The 25,541-nt window shown below is 34.8% G+C and overlaps 1 protein-coding gene across 4 annotated transcripts in view; it reads left to right on the top strand.

Moving 5' to 3' along the window:
- Positions 1–25,541, top strand: part of tmeff2a (transmembrane protein with EGF-like and two follistatin-like domains 2a) — a 362,422-nt gene that overhangs the window by 172,616 nt on the left and 164,265 nt on the right. For 3 of the 4 annotated variants that reach the window (XM_030125352.1, XM_030125351.1, XM_030125349.1), the window contains exon 4: positions 17,985–18,011. In XM_030125352.1, the coding sequence (XP_029981212.1) occupies positions 17,985–18,011 (27 nt within the window). The remainder of the gene's footprint in view (positions 1–17,984; positions 18,012–25,541) is intronic. The other variant, XM_030125350.1, reaches the window with a different exon arrangement.

Below are 25,541 nucleotides of genomic sequence, written 5' to 3'. Positions count from 1 at the left end.
TTAAAAATCCTCTGAATAAAACCATATATATAAAAAAAAAAAAAAAAAAAAAAAAAAAATCAAAATGCATTTCAACTTTAGCCTAATTTAGAGTAATAAAATCAATCTAAAAAACATATAGTTTTTTCATAATTCATGCATGAAAGGGTTAAAGGTGCTATATAAATAAAAGCTATTATTATTATTATTATTATTATTATTATTATTATTTTTACTGGTCAGCTCACAAAATACCAATGAATCACCACATGATATAGTGAAAGAATCTGGTGGAATAACATCATCTTTTATATTAGTGGAAGAAAAGATTTATAGACGCATTTAGTTCAAATCTGCAACGTCTTTGGCTGGAAACCTCTGTGTTTACAAAAGGAGTGGTCTGGCCAAGAGAACAGCTGAAATGCATCCAAAAATCAATACGGACAAACAACTATCACACACTGCAAATGACTCCAAAATAACTGACAACATACAGTATGTAGTTACATAAGCAGTAAGTCCTGTAAGTTGTAGCCCAGTTTGAAGTCCTGTCACTAATGATCTTTGGATTATATAACAACACCATTTTATCTCAGACTGAAAATTCCCTTTTGCTGATTTCAGGAACAAATTGTTGCTGATTCTTGATATCCACCATCTAATAGCCAGCAGCATCAAAATCCATGTTTCCTGCTGAGTTGAAAATGTAACTGTCAAGTTGTTGCTCGCGTTAATATAAATTCAAAGAAGCAAAGAGTTGGTCTTCGTCAGCTCAGAACGCTACAGGCCGAACCTCACATGAGAGAAAAGCACATGGGATACGCTGGTGTAGAAGTTTATGACGTGATGTTTCATAGATCCACTTTGAAGGAGATGTTGTTTGGATGTAGGTATGCAGCGTTTGACATAATACACTGTAAAAAAAAAAAAAAGGTTAAAAAAACTGTATTCCCGCAGCTAGGGCACCAAAAATAACCATCTCATAAAAATACGGTAATTTTCCATAATTAAAATGCAGTTTTTTGCCCTAACTTTATGAGAGATCTATCTATCTATCTATCTATCTATCTATCTATCTATCTATCTATCTATCTATCTATCTATCTATCTATCTATCTATCTATCTATCTATCTATCTATCTATCTATCTATCTATCTATCTATCTATTTTTTTATTTTTATTTTTTTAACTTTTTAATGTTTAATAAAGAATGTATCTCATGTATCTCAGTCTCATGTATTAAAACAATCAAATTACCTATAAATATATATATAAATAATTTTCAATGAGACTCAGTTGTACAATCCACTGATAAAAACTGTATTTGGACAGTTTATAAGTGCTTATACATGTTATACATTCACAAAAATACATTTATTCAACATTTTTGTTGTGAAACCTCCTGTAATTACACAAGATATTTGTCAATTAACAAACAAGTCTTGTTAAACTTACAGAACAAATACTTCTTTTTACGGTTAATTGTCAGTAATTTTATCTGGTTTTATTATTATTATTATTATTTATTTATTTTTTTTTACAATATTAAATTTTAAATTAACAGTTTAATCTCGTAAATCGAAAATAAATATTTGTGAAATTATGATACATTTGCAAATGTATTTTAATTGTATTTTTCTGTGAAAAAAAGAAAAAAATTCTTTCAAAAAATGGACATTGTATGGTTATTCACAGTTTTTTCAAGTTATTTTACATTTGACGTGTGAAATCACAGTCTATTTTTTTAATTTCATTGATATTTTCCTGTTTCTTAAAAATACAGGAAAAAATCTGTAAAATAAACGGTGAAAATTCTGTTAAATTACAGATTTTTTTTTTTTTTTTTTCACAGTGTATCTGGCACAGTAGTAAAGCTATACAACACCTTTCATATATTAAATATTGCTCAAAGTACTCCACAAAGAAGAATACATTTATATAGAGCAGGGGTCTCAAACATGTGGCCTGGGGGCCAAATGCGACCCACCAAAGGTTCCAATCCAGCCTGTGAGATGAATTTGAATTCCAGTCATTTTAGTTCAGGTTCCACATACAGACCAATATGATGTCAAGTAAAATAAAAAAAGACTCCATATTTTGTTCTTTGTCTTATGGGAAAAATAATATTACATTAAGCCGATAAACTTCAAATTTAAAAAAAAAAAAAAAAAAAAAACATTAAATAATGAAAATATTCACATTTACAAACTATCCTGTAACAATAAAATGTGAATAAACTGAACAAATATGAATAACCTGAAATATATTGAAAAAATAAAATAAAATTAAGCACAATTTTAACAGTTTTCTGCCTGTTACTAAATGTTTAGTGTCTTTGTAGATCTGATCCATAATGCACATGTAGAAATGATAAATTGAGGTATAATATTGTTAAAATTACACTTATTTTTCTTTAGAAGTTTCAGTTTTTTCAGGTTATTCACATCTCTTTTGTTTGGATACTTTATAAAAGTAAGTATTTGCATAATTTAATGGGATTTTTTGCGCTAAAACAAAGACAACCTGTTGGAGTTGTCATTATTTATAGGTTATTCTGCTATTATTTTACTGGTCCAGCCCAGTCGAGATCAAACTGGGCTGAATGTGGAACCTGAAAGAAAATGAGTTTTAGACCCCTGATATAGAGAATATAAAAATGATAATACTAGTATTTTACGTCTTTTTTTTTTTTTGCTTTTATTACAGCAGTGCAAGTAATAAAAACAAAAGACAGAAGCACAGATTAAAATTAAAACATGCAAATCCAAATAAAATCGCTCATGAAGAAAGACTATAGTAAATTCAAAGTAAGATCATAAAAGCAGGTTTTAAGCTCTTCTTAAAACTGAACCGATGTTGTCTGTCTAATTTATGGTGGGAGTGTGTTGTAAACCTTTGGTGCATGAAAACAGAATTTTTTTTTCACTGAACTTTTTGGAACATTCAGAAAGCCCCCACTAGAAACAGATTTAAGAGGATGATTTGGAAAATACGTCCATAGGTGTTCTGTCTGAACAGCCTCATAAACCAGAGGGAAACAAATTCAAAACAGCTACAAGAAATGTCAGTCCTCAGTGCCAAAGTGAAGAAAATATGTGAATTGCAGCAATATTCTTCTTAAAGGCCTAGATTTTATTCACAGTACAGCAGGGGAGTCAAACATACGGCCCGTGGGCCAAAAACCGGCCCGCTGATGCATCCAAACTGGCCTTTAAAGCTCTACCTACCGATGTGGCATTTCTCTCAGCACTTAGTAAAAGTTTGAACATGAACAACCCGCCTCCCTCCAAAGCCCCGCCCCCTTCCCTCTGCCTGAGCTCTGAGGCTCCTCCTCCTCTCTCTTCCTCTCTCCTGATGCGCGATGGAAACGGAGGAGGAAGCAGAGGTGGAGGTCCGGTCCGTTTTGGCGTGTCCGCGGACCCCTCCCTCAGTAATCAGATGCATCATCCACCTGCCGCGGGCCCACGGCTCCTGTTCCATCAGTAGACCTGTTCCATCAGTAGACCTGGTCTGTGCAGTACTGGGTCAGGGTCTTCACTGCAGTGCCCAGGGGATGGGCGCGCACACTGTGAACGCGTGGCCTCCGCGAATTTTCCGTGGACATTTGAGGTTTCATAGTCCATACAATTATCATCCTACATCCTCTTACATTGTGTGACACCATGTACATGTACCTGTATGAGTCCCACCGTCAGAAAAGCTGAGCTTTATGCAGACCTGTTCAGTCCAGTACAGCTGACTTCCGGACTTTTATCTCCATCCTTCATTCATCAGACTCCCGTTTGTTCCCCTCAGTTGTCGTTTCTGTTCATAAATCCATTTATTCCCTTCCACATGTGCATGTCAGTTCTATCCAAACACATCCTAGACAGTAGACTGTGGTCAGTGGTCAGTAGACTGTGGTCAGTGGTCAGTAGACTGTGGTCAGTGACAGGAGAAGCAGCGCCAGTGAAGCGTCAGATTCAGAGGGACACATATCGGATGTGAGACGGCGATAATGGATCGGATGCTGGACGGCCGTAATGGATGATTGACAGGAGGCTCAGCCAGGTTCAGCCAATTATTTTATTCGAACCGACTAAAATGATTGGTCAGACTGTTATTAGAAATATATGAGAATTAAACATTTTTGAGTTTCAATACCTGGTGGATTTCTTTTACATTTTAGTTTGACACACACTTATTAGGAGCATTTTAAGATGACAAAAGAAAAGTGTAAAAATGCCACATCATACGGTATAGCTTTAAGTGGAAAAATTACATTGATGGCGTTCACAGTCAAGGGTGAAGCGGTTTTAGTTCAGGGGTCACCAAGGTTATTATCGTTAACGAAAACTAATGAAATGACGAAAACTAGAATTGAAACAACATTTTCATTAACTGAAATAAATCCTACTATAATGGACGTTTCCGTGTCCAGCGTGTCTTTGTCCGACGCGTGTCCTAATGTTGCAGCACGGGAGGGCGTATGGGTGCAATGTTGCTGTTGCACCACGGTGGGGGCGGCTATCATACAATGGCACCACGGGTACAATGCCGCTAGTAAAACCTATAATTAAAAGAAGAAACGATAACTAACTGAAACTGTATTGTGTGCTTACAAAACTAACTAAAACGTTAAAAAAACTGTGGATACAATTCCTTTCATTTTCATCTTTGTCAACATCGGATTGATACGAAAGCGATTTATTTCACTGTAGCAATTTTAGCTAGCAGCACCATATGACACTTCACAGTCCGTCATTTCTCATCACTTGTCGTTTAGTCGTCTTCTGGTCCTCACTCTACCTGGAAACATGGAGACTAAAGTTGGGAGAAAGCAGCAGAGTCCTGTCTGGGATTTATGTGAATACGACGACAGAGAAGAAGATAAAAGATATGACAAAACTAAAATTAATACTAAAACTAAACTAAAACTAAGCATTTAGCAAAAAAATAAAAAATAAATAAAACTAATAAAACTAGCAAACCTGCTCCAAAAACGGATTAAAACTAACTGAATGAGAGAGAAAAAAAGTCAAAACAAAATAAAACTAAACTATAATGAAAAATACAAAATTACAATAACCTTGGGGGTCACAAACAGACCGATGTGAAATAATACCATAATAACCTATAAACAGTGGTGTAGTGGTCCCTGGAGAAGTGGGTATACTCTCCATTTTATTTTTTATTTTTTATTTTTCAAAGTAGTCCAGAAAAACAACATTTTAGAAACAGTGACATGTAAGACTACTGTATTTAGTTTACCCAAAAATCCACACAAGCAGCTGCAGGAATGGAAATGGATTCAACATGAGGTAAACATAGGATAACATTAGCCTTTCATAATGCTAGCCTTTCATAATGCTAGCCTTTCATAAAATCATCCTTTAAGAATGTTAGCCTTTCGTAACATTAGCCTTTCATAATGTTAGCCTTTCATAACATTAGCCTTTCATAATGTTAGCCTTTCATAACGTTAGCCTTTAATAACAATACACTTTCATAATGTTAACCTTTCATAATATTAGCCTTTAATAATGTTAGCCTTTCATAACATTAGCCTTTCATAATGTTAGCCTTTAATAACATTAGTCTTTCATAACACTAGCCTCTCATAATGTTAGCTTTCATATCATTAGCCTTTCATAATGTTAGCCTTTCATAACATTAGCCTTTCATAATGTTAGCCTTTCATAATGATAGCCTCACATAATGTTAACCTTTAATATTGTTAGCCTTTCATAATGTTAACATTTAATAACTTTAGCCTTTCATAATGTTAGCCTTTAAGAAGGTTAGCCTTTCGTAACTTTAGCCTTTCATAACGTTAGCCTTTAATAATGCTAGCCTTTCATAATGTTAGCCTTTAATAACGATAGCCTTTCATAACATTAGTCTTTCATAATGATAGCCTTTCATAATGTTAGCCTTTCATAACATTAGTCTTTCATATCATTAGCCTTTCATAACGATAGCCTCACATAATATTAGCCTATAATAATGTTAGCCTTTCATAATGTTAGCTTTTCATAACATTAGCCTTTCATAATATTAGCCTTTCATAAAGTTAGCCTTTCATAATGTTAGCCTTTCATAACGATAGCCTCACATAATGTTAGCCTTTCAAATGTCCATGTTCTGTCTACCATCCGCAGTTCATATGGGGTCATTTTCAGTCAGTAGGTGGAGTTTAGTGGGAAAAACTGGTTTTCTGACCATTATTCTGCCACTATCAGGTTGATGTAGCTCAAACTGAGTTCATATCGATTGTCTAACATTTGTCTTTCTTCATGTCAGTACCTTGAGTTCACATGTCATATTTTATATTTGTATATGAGGTTTTAATATTGAGGTAGTGTTTGTATTTGAATACTCTATCAAAGTATTTGAAAACAACTCAGTCTTTCATCTCCTCATCAATTGCTCCAAAAAAAAAAGGGCTGTGAAATCAGCCCAAATCTGTGGAGGTCAAGCCTTTTTTGTGGTTTGAGCGTCTTTGGTCTCTTATATTGTCTTCCACTAGCTGAGAATAAAATAGTCCAGTAGCTTTTCTTGGTGAACCCATATTTGGCAGACAGTTGAGCAGAACGCTTATGCTTCCCCCCATCACTCTGGCTGTTTTCTTCAATTTTCTAATGCCTGTTCTTTTCTCCTCAAAGCTCTGCGCTCCTACAGATACTAAAGGTTTTTATTGATCTCTGGTGAACCCCTCCTGACTCCAGCCTTATCCTCCCAGCCAAGGCTTTTCATGAAACATTGCACATTTTAGTCTTCCACATGTTCCAAGGACACAGGAGCTCTGCACATTCAAAAGAACGGCCAGTCAAGAGACGTTTTTTTCTTTTTTTTTTTTTTTCTGTTTTTCTGGTTTTTGTTTTTCTCTTTTGCAGGATGCACATAGTGATTTTTTTATGGATCAGGTTTAGCTTTTCCAGTGTCTTCACTTAAAGCAGTGAATATACACTTCAGACTCTGAATTCTGTGTCTATATTGTATGTTTAAATTTGAACTCATAAACTCATTTTGCCTTGTTTTGACTCTTGCGCTGTTCACTCTGATTAACCCATAAAGACCCAAACATCCACCGCTGAACAAAAGCATCTACTGATTTAAAATGCTTAATAACTTTACAACCACTAATCCTATCCATACAGTTAAATAATTGGTGTAAAATACAGTTCTTCATCTTTTCATGGTCATCCCATATGACCCATTTGGATGTTCAGAGGCTCCATAGTTACCGTGGAAATGCTGTCATCTTCTACAACATTGATTCACCAGTAAAACCCATGGAGTTGGATCAATGACACACTCAGTTAATAATATCTTTGCTGAAAAGGTCACTTTTTACTCAGTTTTCTCTATTTCTGATGTAATAACTTTTGAATTTTAATGAACATGTACATGATCAGTAAATTAAATATAATAAATATAATAACTAGTGATAAATCACTATAAAAAAGGATAAATATAAAGAAAAAAATAATTTGGGATCTGCCACAAAAGTAGTACTGGGTCTTTATGGGGGTTTTTTATAGTTATTTTTACTTATTCTTTTATTTTTGTTAATTATTGTTTTTTTCTTGTCAATCACCATTTTGTTGAATTTATTCTTTTCAGTATATTAGATATATTTTTCTGAAAAAGTCACTTTTTCTTCAGTTTTCTGTTTTGATCAAATAACCTTTGAATTTATGAACATCTACATCAGGAGTGTCAAACTCATTTCAGTTCAGTTCCACATTCAGCGAAATTTGATCTGCAGTGGGCTGAACCAGTAAAATAACACAAAAATATATAAATAATGTCAACTCCAAACTTTTCTCTATGTTTTAGAGTGAAAAAAGTAAATTTACATTATGAAAAGGTTTACATCTACGAACGATCCTTTAAAACAATATGAATAACATGAAAAACTGAAAGAATAAGTGTAATTTTAACAATATTCTGCCTCAGTTTATCATTTACACACGTACATTATAACGTACAGATCACAGTGGATCTACAAATACACAAAACATTTAATATCAGGCAGAATATTGTTAAAATTGCACTTACTTCTCTTAAGACATTTCAGGTTGTTCATATTTGTTCATTATTTACATTTTTTGCAAAATTAAACTTAGTTTTAGTGTAAATACATGAAAATATTTACATTTACAAAGAGAAAAATTTGGAGTTGTCATTATTTATATGTTATTATGATAGTATTTTACTGAATCCTGCCCTTGATGTGGAACCTGAACTAAAAGGATTGTTAATATCTTAGTGTAATTTTTGCATTTCACAAATTCATCCCATGGGCTGGACTGGACCCTTCGGCGGGCCGGACTTGGTCCCTGGGCCGCATGTTTGACACCTGTGGTCTACATGATCAGTATACAGGAAAATAGAGTATATCATAAAAAACACGATTTTCACTGAAACATGCAAAATGCAGTGGATGTTATTTTGTTTACATGTATTGATTGGATTTATGGATGAAAAGATGTTAAATATTTTAGATCAGTAGATGGTTTTTGTGGGACGTGGATGTTTGGGTCTTTAAGGGTTGAGTAACTGTCGTTTCCCAAGATTCAGAAGCTAATTAGATTTACAGCCAGCTGTAATAAACAGACATCAGACAAACAACAATCCACCAACAACAAATAGTAACATCTAAATTACACTTTCTTTCCAAATCTTATACAACTGTTCAGTCTGTACTGCCTTACAAAGGCAAAGTGCAGTATGTGCATTTTTTCCAAAGACATTTTTTGTACCAATCAGAAGCACAACATCTGCTTTTCAATCTGTTGGAGTTTTGAAGGGCTCCTGCTAAATTTCCCAGAGATATTGGCATTTTTTACTTTGCAGTATCTGCAAAAATGTACTGCAGTAAGTGCACTTACTGCAGTTTGCCTTGGTTTCACCATGAAGAAAAGTAGCAAGTATTTGCAGTGTGCAAGGGTCAAAGGTCACCCTTTGGTTTTAGTGTTTATTCTGCAGAGCAGTAATGCTTGAAAAAGAAAGCTCTAAGGGCGTATTCACACCAGCCTTGTTCAGTCCGTTTAAAACAAACCAGAGTTCATTTGCTCCCTTGGTTCGGACCTTTTGGGCTGGTGCGAATAAAAACCACCGAACTCTGTTCTGAACCAAACAAGCGAACCCAGACCCAGCTGAAGAGGTGGTCTGGGCGTGGTACTGTACGAACCCTGGTGCGATTCGTTTGAGGTGTGAAAGCAGCCCTGACTCAATCCGGCACAGTTGTTTTTTTGCATTATTAGTTCATATTCACACTGTATAAAGGCAGAGGTCAAAGCCAGTATCATTTTGGTTTCTGTTCCTGGTAACTGAGCTTCACTGTGGGTGTGGGTTGGATTCAGTGCTTATAGAAAACAGTAACATGCAGACATTTCATTTTCAGAACTCCGGTTAGATTTGTCTGTTGTGCTTGAAAAGAAAAATAATAAATGACTTCATCACCCCCTCCAAACTTTACCTGCATTAAGGAACTCTGTCCCTGGCTGAACTTAACAGTGATATAGGACAGATACACACAGGTCAGCAGTACGGAGCGCTAATGCTTTTGGAGAACAGTCTGTGATATACTAGCAGAATTCCAACTTCAGTCCTGTTACATCTTGTGTGAGGAGCAACAGTCACAACATGACGTGTGCACATGAGCGCTGTCCTCTGTAGCCGTCTTGCCCTGTGTCTTCGTTGCTGAGAAATGAATTCTACAATATTGTAAACCTGACGTTGCATCAGACGCTCTTGCTGTTCAAACATTTGTGCAAACGTCTGCATCTTTAAAAACCGTATCACTATGACGATAACAAACAGCACACAAAATTTACCTGATTCTCTCCTTTCACTTTGGACTTGGCGCTTTAATCGACACTGCTCATTTCTGTCCAATGGATGAACGACCTCAGCACACATGGTTTTGTTTACAGATTTTGGTCCACTTACAAAAAGGTACAATGTGAAAGTGAAAAGCACCATAATTAAAAAGAAAAAAATTTGGTCCGGCCAAAAGCAAGTGAACTATCAAATTTTCCTGGTATGAATACACCCTAAAATACTTCAGAGGACCCAGAGTTCTTGTCAGTTTACATGTAAATGTTTAGAAGAGACTGAGTTTTGCCATTGTTAAGGCTTAAAGCAGGAGGTCTTGACTGAAAATGTAATAATTTCCCCAACAAGTAATAGAAAAATGAAGTGAATTTACTCAGTTGCTGCACTTACTGCGCTGTGTTACTGCATGGCAGTGTTTGTCAAACTGTGGGGCCGGCCCAATGGGGGGGTCATGAAGTTTTTCCAGGGGGGTCATGGGTTCACTCCTGGGTGTTTTTTTTTTTTTTTTGTTCTTCAGGTTAGAATATGTATCAGGTGGAACTGATGTTTGATGGTTGGAGCATCCTGGACTCATTTTATGGACTGACACCAAACCAATCTACTGCCATGGTGATCTGTCACTAGACTAGACAAAGAGTTTAGGTTTGGAGAATGGACAAGGACTGGACTGGAAAAGACACATGGACACACATGTTTGTGTTTTGGACCAGTTTGGACTTTAATGTTCTCAGATGTCCAATGGAAACGGGCTTATTGACCTACTGATATTGGTCACATGTTCATCTGTGAAACCAACATGTGTTTGTTCGTCTAAAGAAGGAACTTTATTGTAATAGTTGTAGATATTTCCACATTTCCTTTTTTTTTTTTTTTTTTTATATTGTCTGAGGGAGCAGTCTGGTTGAGTTTATTTGTACTGTTCAATCTGTCTATCCATACGCTAATGCCAGGGCGGCGTTGGGAGATACTTCTGCTCTGGGAACCATTCTCCAAAAATACTGTTTCAAACACTGACAACACTAGTGTCATGTGGACGAAATGAACAAACGATATTGAACTTTTGCGGATTGACATCATTTGGTTGTGGTGTGAGCGTCTCCATAACTACCTTTGCGATACCCTTCGAATAAAGTCAAATGGGAAGAAATCTGCGAATCCAGGATCTGTTGAACTTGCTTTGTGCTCTCAGACAGCAAAATGGAAACCATAAATGATGCCTTTAAAGATACATGAATAAGTAAAACCTTAAATGAAATAAGAAGAAATTTCGACCAACATCACCCAACACATGACTGACAGTTTGATGGATTGCAAATCCTCCCTTTGGCCCTGGGAGGAGCCACTTCTCAGAGAACAATCACAGTGGAGATGTGTTTTTTTGTCCTGGCAGAAATGTACTTTATTGAACCAAAAGCTTATGTCATTAAAGTATCAGTATCAGTATTGCTCGTCGGAGTCCGTGTGTTCTTTTAGCTGCGATGGCCCCAATCCTCCAGACAGCGTGTGCAGCTCCTCTTAAAACCCTTTTCCACATGGGTATTCATACGGAGCGGAGCTATTATCCGCCTGCAGTCCTCTGAGGTCCTGCGTCTGCTCTCTGGCCTCGGGCATTTTAGCAGATTGCTTTATGCTGCGGCTCAAGTTACACGGTGCCTGTTCTTCCAAGTGCTCATCAGTATCCCTTTCACAGCCTTATTGTTAAACAATTCAGTAAGCTCTGTGTGTTTGAGGGAGCTTTACGTGGATTTAGTAGAGAAGGTATGGAAGGAGTAGCTGAAAATGCAAACATTAATGGGAATAGTACCTTTTACCGCAGTCACACCATTAAAAGATCCACACCAGGAACGTACCACTGCAGTCTGGAAAAGATGCATACATTTATGAGCCCAAAAGGAATCTACACCTCATTATTAACTTTTCTCTTTTTCCAGCACTTTTCACAAAGATAAGTTGTAAATGGGTATTATCATATTAGTGTATATAGGAAAAAGGATGTGTGATATTCTTCTTCTTCTTCTTCTTCTTCTTCTTCTTCTTATTATTATTATTATTATTATTATTATTATTATTATTACACTGGTCAACAACAAATTTATTGTTTAAGTTTTTTTAGCTGATTTAGGATAATTTTGGTGTACTGAATCCAAAAATCACATTAATTTTGCTCAATCAGGTCAACTTTCTGAACTATGCTACATATTGTCTTTTTAACATTTTTGCTTACATTTATGGGCATTTTCACATCATATGATATAAAATTCTTTCATATTTCTTGCAATAAACGAGTTCTGAAGATTTTACTTTTGCCAATTTATGATTAATGTTTTTTTTTTAAATATTACAGGTGAATGAAATGGCTTCGACTGGAAGATCTTGCAAAAATAAGCCTGACGTATTCTGCTACATCTGCGGTGAATACACCATTGTACCTAACAGGAATCAAGTCACAAGTTTCATAAAGTGTGCTTACCAATCTTATTTTGGTATTAATTCTTATATTTTGTGAGAAGATCAAATTTTTCAAAATCAAATTAGCAAAAAAAACCTGACCTGACTGAGAAAAACAGATGTCATTTTTGGATTTAGTGGTGCAAAATGGTCCTAATTCAGTTGAAAAAACCTAGACAACTTGCAAAAAACATTTTTTTGTAACCCAGTGTAATTATTATTATTATTATTATTATTATTATTATTATTATTATTATTATATTCATACAAAATAATAATTGCTGTACAGTGGTCCCTCGTTTATCGCGGGGGTTACATTCTAAAAACAACCTGCAACAGGCAAAATCCGCGAAGTAGTCAGCTTTATTTTTTACAATTATTTTATGTTTTAAGGCTGTAAAACCCCTCACCACACACCCCTCACAGTATCTTCCTCTGCCTTTTGGGTGCGACCACAGGTGCCTTTGTTGGTGCAGAACGTTTCATCGACATTGTGGGTTTTGTTGGGGAGAAAACTTGCAAACATACAGCACTTCAGAGTCACACTGCTAGCGATCGAACAGTGATGTAAATTTGGCGAGAAGAACGCATTCTGTACTGTACAGGAGACATGGCGCGGAGGAGATTGATTGACAAGGGTCTACAGTCCCTTAGCCAATCAGGACCCAGAACACAATATGCGGGTCCTCCCTTAGCCAATCAGGATGCAGAACACAATGCGCGTTCATACGCTGTAAAATAAAGCATGCAAAATTGCACTAAAAAAAATCTGCGAAACAGCGAGGCTGCGAAAGGTGAACCCGCGTTATAGTGAGGGACAACTGTATAGTGATAAGAAATAGAAATTGGAGGTAGAAGTACATAAGTTTTTACTTCTTCCTACGCCTTTTCGAGCATGTATAATTTCATTTCATTTGTTTTATTATTATTATTATTATTATTATTATTATTATATAGTCATATTTCCCCCCAGGACAGACCTAATGATGACCTCAGATAAATGCAAAAAAAAATTCTCCTCTGGCTCTGAGCCATCCCATGATTAATACATTTTGTTATAAAATATTGGGTCCGAAAATAGGACCCAAATATGGACGTTAAATCTCCCTAGGTGTCAATGCATTAGATGTGAAAACATGGCTTTAAATGGTCTTCTATAGACTATAAATAAAGACATTGTGTTAAATGTATCGATCCTAGTGGTTTTTCTAATCCACATGTGGGTTTTTCATCAGTCTCAGTCTCATTCCAGGTTTGGTATGGAACCCATAGTGTCCACTGGTGTTGCATGCAGAACCTGCCCAGTTAAACGCAAATAAATCGCCAATGATTTTGCAACAGAGGTCATTTTTGTGAAACACTCTGCCTTGCATAATTAGGTCGATTCCCAAAATGTGAGCGAATAAAGAGATATTTGAAAAAATAGTAGTGTGTAATTTTTGTGTCCTTTTGACCATGTTACATACAGATTTTTGTATTAAATGTACACTATAAAAAAAAAAAAAAAAGGTAATATTCAGGCAGCTGGGGCACTGAAAAAATACTGTTAAATAATGGAAAATATAAAAATACAGTAATTTTCCATCATTCAAATACAATTTTTTCCCTAACTTTACATGAGATTTTGCTTTTTTTGTTTTCAAATTATCTATAAATAAATAAATAAATAAATAAATATATATGTATATATATATATATATATATATATATATATATATATATATATATACACACACACACATATATGTGTATATATATATATATATATATATATATATATATATATAGATATATATATATATATATATATATATAAATAATTTTCAATGACACTCAGTTGTACAATTAACAAACAAGTCTTGTTAAACTGACAGAACTAATAGTTTTTTTTACGGTTAATTGTCAGTAATTTTATCTCTCTCTTTTTTTTTATTTTTACAGTATTAAACTTTAAATTAACAGTTTAATCTCATAAATAGAAAAAGAAATATTTGCGAAATTATGATACCAAATGTATTTTAACTGTATTTTTCTGTGAAAAAAGAAAAAAAAAAAATTAAAAATTAAAATTTTCCGGTTATTCACAGTGTACAGTTTTTCATGTTATTTTACATTTGACGTGTAAAGTGAAAGTCTATTTTTGTCATTTCATTGATATTTTCCTGTATCTTAAAAATACAGGAAAAATCTGTCAAATAAACAGTGAAAATTATTTTATATTACAGATGTTTTTACAGTGTAATGTAAAATAATAAAAAAATGTGTTCTATCTGAAAAATAGTTTCTCTTTTATCTTAGTAAGTATTTATTTTTAAAATAGACCCAAAGTGCTTCCAAACTTGCTCCATAACATCCATCTACATCTGGTTTGAATTTTTAGCCCCCATGTCCTGTTTTTCGGACCAGTTTCACCCACATCACTTCTATGCTTTTTCGCTTTCATACAGACATGCTGTACCTTGGCTGTTCCCACACACATAAAGCTATTTTCCTGCTATTGTGTTATGATTATTTGATCCAGATATAAGCAGATGGAGACTGTTAGAAACTGAGTCGTGCCATGAGTTTTTTTGTATTTGGTCATTTTTAGTGCACAGCCGTCTACAGACAGACGGGGGGGGGGGGGGGGGGGGGCGTAGATGAGGGGCGCTGTGGTGGCTGCAGGCGTGGTGGGCAGCAGCTGGCTACAGTCAGCGTTGTACAAACCCCGTATACTGTCATAGCTGCTCGGACCACGCTGCAGACAGGCTGTTGATCTCTGTTTTATGACTCACATTTTCTCTCACATTTCTGATTCATGTAACATTGTTTTGCAGAGTAGTGCTAACTCATTCCCTCTCTGGTCAACAGACCGCAATTCAACGCTAAAAGATTTTCCATGTACCTGTATTTGATTTGAGCGTCTATTTTTTGACAACTTCTTGCGTTTACTCCTTACATTTCGAACCTCCAGTACCCTTTCTTTTCCCTGCATCCACACAATGCACCGTCTGATTGTTAAATAACCCAGAGCAGGGCCGTGCAGTACACCTGAACACCACAGGTTACCTCTACAGTTTTGTACAATATACTATTGTTTCAAAACCACCTGTACAGTTTTTGTATATGTTGTAATCTACAGCTATATTTGTTGATTTTTTGAAGTGTCTCTGTCCACAGTCCTGTGGGACTGCCTTTGTCATGCACTGTAAGCCCGGAAGTTGTATTTACTAAAATGCTTTAAATACGATGTACTTAAATGATTTAAGTTTTATGACATTACTATAAAGTGTTCAGTATATTCTAGTAATTTGTAGACATAGTTGAAAGTATGAAAAAGTTGAAGTTAAATGGATTTAATCACTAAGTTTTAGTCATGACCACACCTTTTTATCTCCGCATTGCATTGTGGGTATTGGTCATTTTGTTGAAAATGTGTTTTTTTTTCTGTGCAGGGGTTCAGCGGGGTTGTGGTGTTAGTGTTCATTTGGACTTAATGTGTGTACGGCAATGTTAATTGGCCTTTTTGTGTTTGTTTTTGCATTTTTGTAGAGCTGCACCATGAGTCAGAGCCATAGGCCCAACAATAGCTTTCCTGTTCATCTCACGTTATTCCTGTGCAATGCAAATCTTTGTGTCTTTTCCAAATCAAAAGCATTATCTGTACTGACAGATTAAGCTAACCTCCATCCATGCTACAATATATTAAGTTGAATAATTATACCAAGCACTTTACATTGCAAAAGACTTCAACTTAAAACAATTTGGAATTGAGAACAATGAACTGATGATATGAAATCTAATGATTATACAAAGCAATTGACATTGCAACAAATTTTAAGTTCAATTAACTTGGCATTTAGTGTGTTGTACTTAAAATAGTAATTCCATTCAAATCTAGCATTTAAGTTTCATACACTCAAGTTTACATTACTCATTACATTTGTTAAGGCAACGAGTTACCTGAGATTTTTTAAGTAAACTCAACTATTCGGTCTTACAGTGGGTCGTCCCTTGAGAATCAGCTGGTTCTATGTCCACTTTTTGCAGAAATGGAGTTAAGCATATCAGGACATTCTAAATTCATTTAAGTTTATGTCCCAAAGTGCTTAGCTCCAAGCTAAACATCTACACACACTCACACCTAGAAACATTTAGTTCTAGGTCCTGAGTGGTGCTTGTTTCAAATCAGGTAGTTCTATGTCCAAGAGGAGCCAATCAGGGGCCAGACCTGGATCATGTGACATTCGCTCAAAAAAGATGTATGCTCAGAAAATACATGGAGGGGGTCTCAAATTGACTGAGACATGTTTACTTTATGCCGTTGATGCCTAAGTAAGGCATTTGGATACTGGTAAAAGTTTGAAATGATTGGTCTGAATCATGTAAATAGTTTTGTTTAATGTTTGTTCAAAGTAGTTCAGTGTTCAAATTTGGCATTTTTAGACGGGCAAAGCTGTCCCGGAGTCAGGTCTGAGAAGGTGGCTTATAGATAAACTTGTGTATTTGATAGTCATTTTATATTTGAGTGTATGAGGCATTTTGATGCAAATTTGGCATTTCTAAATAAGTTTTATTTTTCATCCTTTCATTCTTTCATACTAGATTTTGGTCAAGTGGCCAGTATTGTCCCAACCTCAGGTTCAAATGAGAATTTGTCTCATTTACAGACTTGTCATTGATTTGATATAATTGTTTTATCTGTGAATGTAGATTTAATTTTGATGCAATTTTTGCATTTTATACACATTTTTTCTAATTTTTATTTTTTCATGCTTTAGATTCTGGTCAAATGGGCAATGTTGTCCGGTGTCAGGTTCAAATGAGAATGTGGCTCATTCATCAACTTTTATCTATGAGTGTACAAAGAATTTTCAATACTTCTCAATCCTCAGTCTTAAAGGTCGTTCATGGTGTTCCACATCATTTGCCTACATTCCACAACTAATTCTCCTGCCTTTGAGGATTGAAGTATGGCTGGAAAATGGTTGTTTGCCATGAAAACTGTGTTAACACAATTTATTCAGGTCCTCCAGGTATCCGAACACGTTTATTCACCATTCTACCTTTAATGAAAAAGGACAGATGTGCTCATTTTAGTTGTCCACCTTAAATACATGTGGATTGGAAAACACTAACAAAGGATGTTTTTTAATGTTGCATTTTGTGACATCAGTATAAAATACATGTAATCACTGACTAAAACGTTCTTAGTTTGTTCAGAACTTTTTAAAAAACAACTGTGGTGGACATAGAACTTCCTGATTTGGATCATAAGTGAAACCTGTAAAGGCACCAGGTCCTCTGTTGGACATAGAACATGTGGACCACGGCCAACTTCCAGACCTTGGAATCAGGAACTTCTATGTTCATTTTTGACTTCTTATATCTGTAAGCCTATGGAGATTTAGAACATGTTAACAATATGTTTAGGGTTCCTTCCACAGTCAACACTATTCCACACAAAAGATGACTGATAACTGCAAATATCACAGATCAGACAGGGGACATTTTCAAACTCTGTTTTCGCAAAATGAGGAAAAGTGGACATAGAACCAGCTGATTCTCAAGGGACGATGTCTCTATTGCTGCGTTTCCACTACATGGAACCAGCTTGACTCAACCTGGTACCAGGTCCTATTCCTGGAAACCATTTCCATTCCAGGATACTACCTGATACTAGCTGATACTACCTGCTACTACCTCAGTACATGCAGTTTCTCATGTGTGTGTTTGTGTGATCTCTCCACAGATGTCGGCTCAGGATCAGGAGACGACGGTAAGATTCCTCTGCCCCGCCTCCTCTCTTTGATCACACCATTTTATGTGTTTATTTTGTTGGTTTACTGTTGTGTTTTAGGGCTACCTGTCTGTCTGTGTGTCCGTCTGTCTGTGTGTCCGTCTGTGTGTCCCATCATCCCTACATGGTTTAGAGCAGGGCAGTGGCGATTTCTCTCAGACTGCAGTGGAAGCTCAGTTTCCTCTAAAATTCCAAAAATTAAATGGTTAAATCTGTTCAGTTGTGTTGACATTTCATTGACTACAAATGTGTTAGAACACGTTCATCTCACAGACGAGTTCGTTCAGAATCAGCTTTATCACAAATCAACAGACTCCATGTTGTTCACTTCTCATACATTCCCGTTGTGCTGTTTTCTCATTCGATCTCTGCTCAGTGCATTTGTCCGTAGACGTCTCTGGGCCTCAGTGGGACTGAGTGGAACTGTTTTTTTCACTGCCTTAAAACTGGATGGTAATTGGATAAATGCCACCATGTTGTCCCGCCCCCGGACGCCCGGCGTCTCTGGGGGTGAATGGAGCTGTGGGCGGAGCTCGGCCGGGCTGGACACCAGGATTACACATGCTGATTGGAGGATCAGTCGAAAGGCTGAATCCCGTTTGATTGACAGCTAGTTTGAGATCTCCTCCTTCACTGACACAGTTCAGTTTAATACCGTCGTACATTCTGCTGTGAAATCAAGAGAGAAACCACTACCAAATGACTTGTTTATTTCTTGCACTGTAAATAAAACACACTCATTGTACTTCCTTGTTTCAATTGAACATAATTTCAACATTTTCTTGTTTACTTGGTACAATACAACCATTTTCTTAAAAAGGAACGGAGGGTCGAATTTATGTTTAAATAACTTGAAATTTTTTTTGATGTAAGCTGACAATGAGCTTCCCCTGTCTGAAAAACGAGCAGCTGCCACTGGAGCAGGGGTGTCAAACATACGGCCCGGGAGCCAAAACCGGCCTGCCGATGGTTCCAGTCCGGGAACTATTATATACTATTCTCACAATAAAATGCGAATAACCTCAACAAATATGAATAACCTGATCTGTTTTAAGAAAAAAAAAAGTTAAGTTTTGACAAAATAATAGATTCACTGTGATCTGTAAGTTATAGTAATAAGCTGAGACATAACATTCTTGAAATTGCACTTTTTTTTAAATTTTTTTAATAAATGTCAGGTTTACATGGTTGTTGAGGTTATTGATATTTTCATTTTGCAATTTGACTTTTTTCACACTAAAACAAAGTGAAAAATTTGGATTATTAGGTATGTAAAAGTTATTATGCCTATTATTTTACTGCTCCGGCCCACTTGAGATCACACTGTGCTCTGTGTATGTGGCCCTTGAACTAAAATGAGTTTGACACCCGTGATTTAGAGCATAACCACTGTGAAATAACACGTTCTGTTTCTGATATGATGGCTTCGTCCTCATTAAATCCACTCTCCATCTCCACATACACAATCACATGACCCTAGTGGTTGACTTATTAGCATGTTCTTAGGCTAATATATTGTTAAATAAGTTTCAGATTATTAACCTGTTTAGCTCCAGTGATGGTTTAACCTGCTGACGAGCTAACAAAATGTCAAAGAGTAATCTAGTTACACAGTCTGACAAAGGAACCTCGGCGGAGGTGATACCAAAAAACTAGTACCGGGTACTTGATTCCAGGTCCTTTTTCGTAATGAAAATGCAAAAAGGCTGAGTCGAGTCGAGTCGAGTCGATACCACGTAGCGGAAATGCAGCACATAATGCATTGTTGTCACTGTTGTCACTGTACATGATTGTTCAGTTTGAGTCTATACTTTGCACAGTTTTTCAGTGTTAAAACATTTATATAACCTTTGTGTACATTCAGCGTGTGATTTTTGATGTCATTTGGCAAAACTTCCACAATTCACTTTTGACCAATGACAGTTTTTGAGAAGGTTTATGCTGATGACAGATGTTTTCAGACAGGTAGAGGGTTAAATGTATATATGTGTACATGTGTATATGTATATAATAGGGATGCATGAATATTTTTTTTTTTACAGCTGATACCAATAACCGATAATGTCCTGCTTCTCATAACCAACAACGAATACCAATAGCTTCCATACTTCAAATTCTTTTATTATTTTAAGATTAGATTATTAGAATGTGATTAGATTTATTATTATGGGCTGTATTTATTGGTGGAAACTTTAATTATCGGGTTTTCATGTGCGGCACGTTATGTTTTTCAATGTCAGACCGATAATTAGCGGAGCCGGTTGTTCTTGTGCATCCCTAGTATATATATGTGTGTGTGTATGTGTGTGTGTGTGTGTGTGTGTGTGTGTGTGTATTTTTCAAGGTGAGTGTACATTTTTATTCACTAAATTGGAATTTTGGGTTTGTGCTTGACATTGTAATAACATAGGAACCACATTATGCAAAATGCACTTTTTTTTTTTTTTTTTTTAATTAAATGAAAATTTAACCCTTTCATGCATAGTGGTCACTACAGTGGACAGCTATTCTACAGCTGGTCTCTTATATATTCATGAATTTTGTTGTTTTATTTCCATATCAGCCAACACTGTGGACCCTTATGTATCATCCCCATCGACTGCAGTTCATACCATTACTGTGACTTTGCTGTTCTTGATAAACCTGATCTGCAGTAACATGTTTGAGTGTAAAATAATTGCTTGTTATTGTTATTAGACTGCAATTAACAGTGTTTTTTTTTTAAATAAAAAGTTGGTTTTTTTTTTTTTGCCTATTATCTCCATGAAGTGAGTAGTGGCTAGTATTAGATTATGTTAAAATGTGAGAAAACATCATATTAGCTGCATTAAAAATGTTTTTATTTCATAGTTCTCACCCAATATATCAGTAAATACATGTCAAAGGAAAAATAAAATAAAAATGTTTCTTTGCTTCAAAAATTAAACTCATGGTGTCCAGCTGAGTGGACGTTTTTGCAACTCCATGAAAAATAGGTTCATAGGAAAATTTCAGTCGCATTGTTTTTTTTCATGCCTAAAGAGGAACGAAAACTCTGAGAAAAAAAAAAGATGATTAAGGTTCTCATAATTCATACATGAAAGTAGGACTGAAAAATATATTGTTATTGTATCGATATGTAGATATGAACATTCAAGATTTTAACCCTTTCATGCACGAATTATGAGAACCTTAATCAAGATTTTTTTCCCTGAGTGTTTTCATTTCTCTTTAAACATGAAAAAAAACAATGTGATTGAAAAAATTCTTATAAAAAAAAATCAAAAAATAAATAAACATAAAATAATAAAAAAGTAAAGAAAAATTAAATATAATAATAATAATAATAATAATAATAATAATAATAATAATAATAATCAGCTGGACACCATGTGTTTAATTTTTGAAGCAACGAAACATGTATTTACTGATAAATTGTGTGAAAACTATGGGGGGGCTTGTGATTCTGGGGGTTTATGCTCAGGGGAGATCTACACAAGGTTACCAATTCATGTCAGAAAAGATACATAGTGTCTTAAAACTTTAATAAAGATACGTGTAAAAAAAAAAAAAAAAAAAAATCCATGAATACACAAGAGAACAGCTGTAGAATAGCTGTCCACTGTAGTGACCAGTATGCATGAAAGGGTTAATATCGAAAAAGCAACAATACAGATTTCCCCTGCACTCACCCTGCATGTACAGCTCTGGAAGTCACATCAAATTTCATTTATTCATACTTTATGTTAATGTTGATGACTGGCAGTGAGTTCTTATAACTAAAACTGCATTTCCACATTCTTTTGTATTATTATGTTTGTATTTTTCTGAAAATTCTTGGTTTTCACCAAACCCGTAGTCATATCGTATCGTATCGATATCGAGATATCTGGCATGAATATCGAGATATGAAATTTTGTCCATATCGTTCAGCCCTACATGAAAGGGTTAAAAAAAACCACCCTCAGTAGTATGTATGCCTTTCACAGAGGAAAACCCTGAACCGTGTCTGTCTTTGTTCTAGTATGGTGGTTTCACGGTTTCAAATTTATTTTTTTGTCGAACTGACGCGTAGATCTCCATCGACGTGTTCCTCACAGCCGTTTGTGAATGACCTAAATGAAAAGAGTCAGTCGAGCTTTCTTTCAGAGACAATGTGTGAACGCATTAAACTCGTGTTTTTTGGAGAGTCGGCTTTTCAATTTTCTCATTTAGGATCAGGCGAGTGTTACAGATTGTCCTTATAAAAGCCTTGAATGAAGGTTGTATCAGTGCCTGTTTTCTCCCAATGAGTCCGTGAAAGAAAAAAAAAAAACTGCAATTAATAAACGCTGGAGTTGAAAGAATTTCCAAGTTGGGAGGAGGCGATAAGCTTATTGTAATAAGATGGAAAAGAGCTTAGGGCTGTCAGTGACTTTTTCATGAATAACTTTTGTGTGAGTTACTAATCATGTAAAACTGCCGCTTGATTAATAATGTGTCATTCAGCTCAGACTCTCATTTGTCGACTAATTGACATCAGAACGTCACAGGCTCATCTGTCAGCGCATGTTCCTCCACATGTGCATATTTCTACGGGTCTGGGTTTGAATGTGCACTTCATTAACTCCCATGCATGAAGCTTCACTGACAATATACGAGGAACGAGATTCAAGAGGAGATTAATGCCAACATCACGAAAATAAAAAAATCAAAAAGAGGCGGCGGACAGACGGACGAATGAGAGGAAATGAAAGCGGTGCTAGGTCAACCAGAGAAGTTGGGTTAGGATGGAGGAGGGGGGGTGGGGGTGGGGGGGGGGGGTGGGGGGGGGTAGTAGACAAAGAAATCGCCTGAGGAAAGTCAAAAAATAGATAACAGAACTGAGGAAACAGAAGGCGAGTGATACAGAGGGATGAAGAAGAGAAGAGAAGCCAGACAGCGATAAGAGGAAGGATAAGACCCAACTCAACATCACATATATGTTAGAATACACTGTAAAAAAAATAATTTAAAAAAAAGCAAAAAAACCCGGTTATTTTCTGGCAGCTGGGGTGCCAAAAAATACTGTTAAATAACGGAAAATAACCATCTTCTAAAAATACGGTAATTTTCCATAATTAAAATACAGCTTTTTGCCCTAACTTTACACGAGATTTTGCATATTATTTTTTGACTTTTGAATGTTTAATAAAGAATATTTACATGTATTAAAACAATCAAATTGCCTATAAATATATATAAAAAAATGTTCAATGTGACTCAGTTGTACAATCCACTGATAAAAACTGTATTTGGACAGTTTATCAGTGCTTATACATGTTATACATTCACAAAAAATAAATTTATTCAACATTTTTGTTGTGAAACCTCCCATAATAACACAAGATATTTGTCAATTAACAAACAAGTCTTGTTAAACTTACAGAACAATTACTTCTTTTACGGTTAACTGTCAGTAATTTTACCTGGTTTTAATATTTTTTTTAACAGTATTAAACTTTAAATTAACAGTTTAATCTTGTAAATAGAAAAGAAATATTTGTGAAATTACGATACATTTGCAAATGTATTTTAACTGTATTTTTCAGTGAAAAAAGAAAAAAAAAATTTTTTTTAATGGAAATTTTATGGTTATTCACAGTTACAGTTTTTTCATGTTATTTTACATTTGACATGTAAAATCACAGTCTATTTTTGTCATTTCATTTATATTTTCCTGTATCTTAAAAATACAGGAAAAATCTGTAAGATAAAAAGTAAAAATTCTGTTAAATTACAGATTTTTTTTACAGTGTAGGGATGCAACTATTGATTGCTTTTGCAATTCATTATTTTGTTTGATTTGATTAAATTAAACAATTATTTGAATAAGCGAGAAAAAAAAAGTTAAATTGTGAAAACAGCATGTCTAAAAAGGGCAAACCTGTGTGAAAAAAATGCGTATTTTTCAAATATATGAAGGTGAAAATTAGTGCCAGGATTTCTGATCATCAAAAATAAGTTATCTGAGGACTTCCTTAAATACACTGAAAAAAAAAAATCTGTTATTTAACAGAATTTTCACTGTTTATTTTAGATTTTCCCTGTATTTTTAAGATACAGGAAAATATCAATGAAATGATAAAAATAGACTGTGATTTTACATGTCAAATGTAAAATGACACAAAAAAACTAACTCTGAATAACCATAAAATTCAAATTAAAAAAAAAAAAAAAAAAATTTTTTCTTTTTTCACAACAAAATACAGTTAAAATACATTTGCAAATGTATCATAATTTCACAAATATTTCTTTTCTATTTATGAGATTAAACTGTTAAGTTAAAGTTTAATATTGTAAAAAATAAATAAATAAATAAAACAAGATAAAATTACAGACAGTGTGAATGTATAACATGTCTAAGCACTGATAAACTGTCCAAATACAGTTTTTATCTGTGGATTGTACAAGTTAGTCTCATTGAAAAGTTTTTATATATATTTATAGGTAATTGGATTGTTTTAATATGTGAAAATATTCTTTATTAAACATTTAAAAGTCAATAAAAAAAAAAAAAAAGCAAAATCTCATGTAAAGTAAGGGCAAAAAATGGTATTTTAATTCTGGAAAATTACCGTATTTTTGTGAGATGGTTATTTTCTATTATTTTCCAATATTTTTCCAGCACCCCTGCTGCCGGAATATTACTGTTTTGTTTTGTTTTTTTGTTTTTTTTTTTACAGTGTAATAAAAGATGAAATGAATCAACTCCATAGATTATTTCAGTCCCTTTGGACCTGCTGAGCATTAAAACATTCAGTGTGAAGTGGACAAATTTGACACAAGCATCCATTTGCCCTCATAAAATACATGTTTGCACTTCGAGCCTGAGATGCTGAAATCAAAGGTTTGTACTAATCCAAGTGGGATTACAAAAATTTCTACTGGCCTGTTTTAAATCTAACACAGCATAAGCTTTATGACAAATGCTAGAACTGCTGTATGATCATAAAAAAGACCAACTGAAACGAAATGAACAACGAAGCATGAGGTTGTCATGACACTACGTTACAGATGATCACAGTGTGATACCTGTTGGTGGATGGAAGAAGAAAAACAAGACCGAGAAGCTGTCCTTATTCTTAAAATGTCAGATAAATTTGATAAAATGATGAGTAAGAAGAAACAATGATAATTAAACAAACCAAAAAACCTATCTTAACCCATAAAGACCCAGTGCGACTTTTATGTCACTTCCCAAATGAAATTTTCTCTACATTTAACCTTTTTAAAGTGATTTATCACAATTTATTATAATATTATCCTCTGTATTTTGCATTCTTCAGTGCAAGTCATGCACTTTCTGATATTTAATTCACTGATCATGTAGATGACATCAATATTTGTTGAGTTATAATGAAAAATGTGTGGTAAATGGGATTTTCAATGTTAAATGTAAATGTCCACAGAGTCCACATTCCACAGTGGATGTGGACATTTTTGTGCCAGATATAAGATATTGTTCTAAGCTACAGGTGGATCAAATTAGAGCCTAATTGGAGTCGTTTT

The sequence above is a fragment of the Sphaeramia orbicularis genome, chromosome 21 (genome assembly GCF_902148855.1).
Source record: "Sphaeramia orbicularis chromosome 21, fSphaOr1.1, whole genome shotgun sequence".
Classification (NCBI taxonomy): Eukaryota; Metazoa; Chordata; class Actinopteri; order Kurtiformes; family Apogonidae; genus Sphaeramia; species Sphaeramia orbicularis.
The sequence above is the reverse complement of the archived record's forward strand: the minus strand, read 5'-3'. Positions and strand labels throughout refer to the sequence as shown.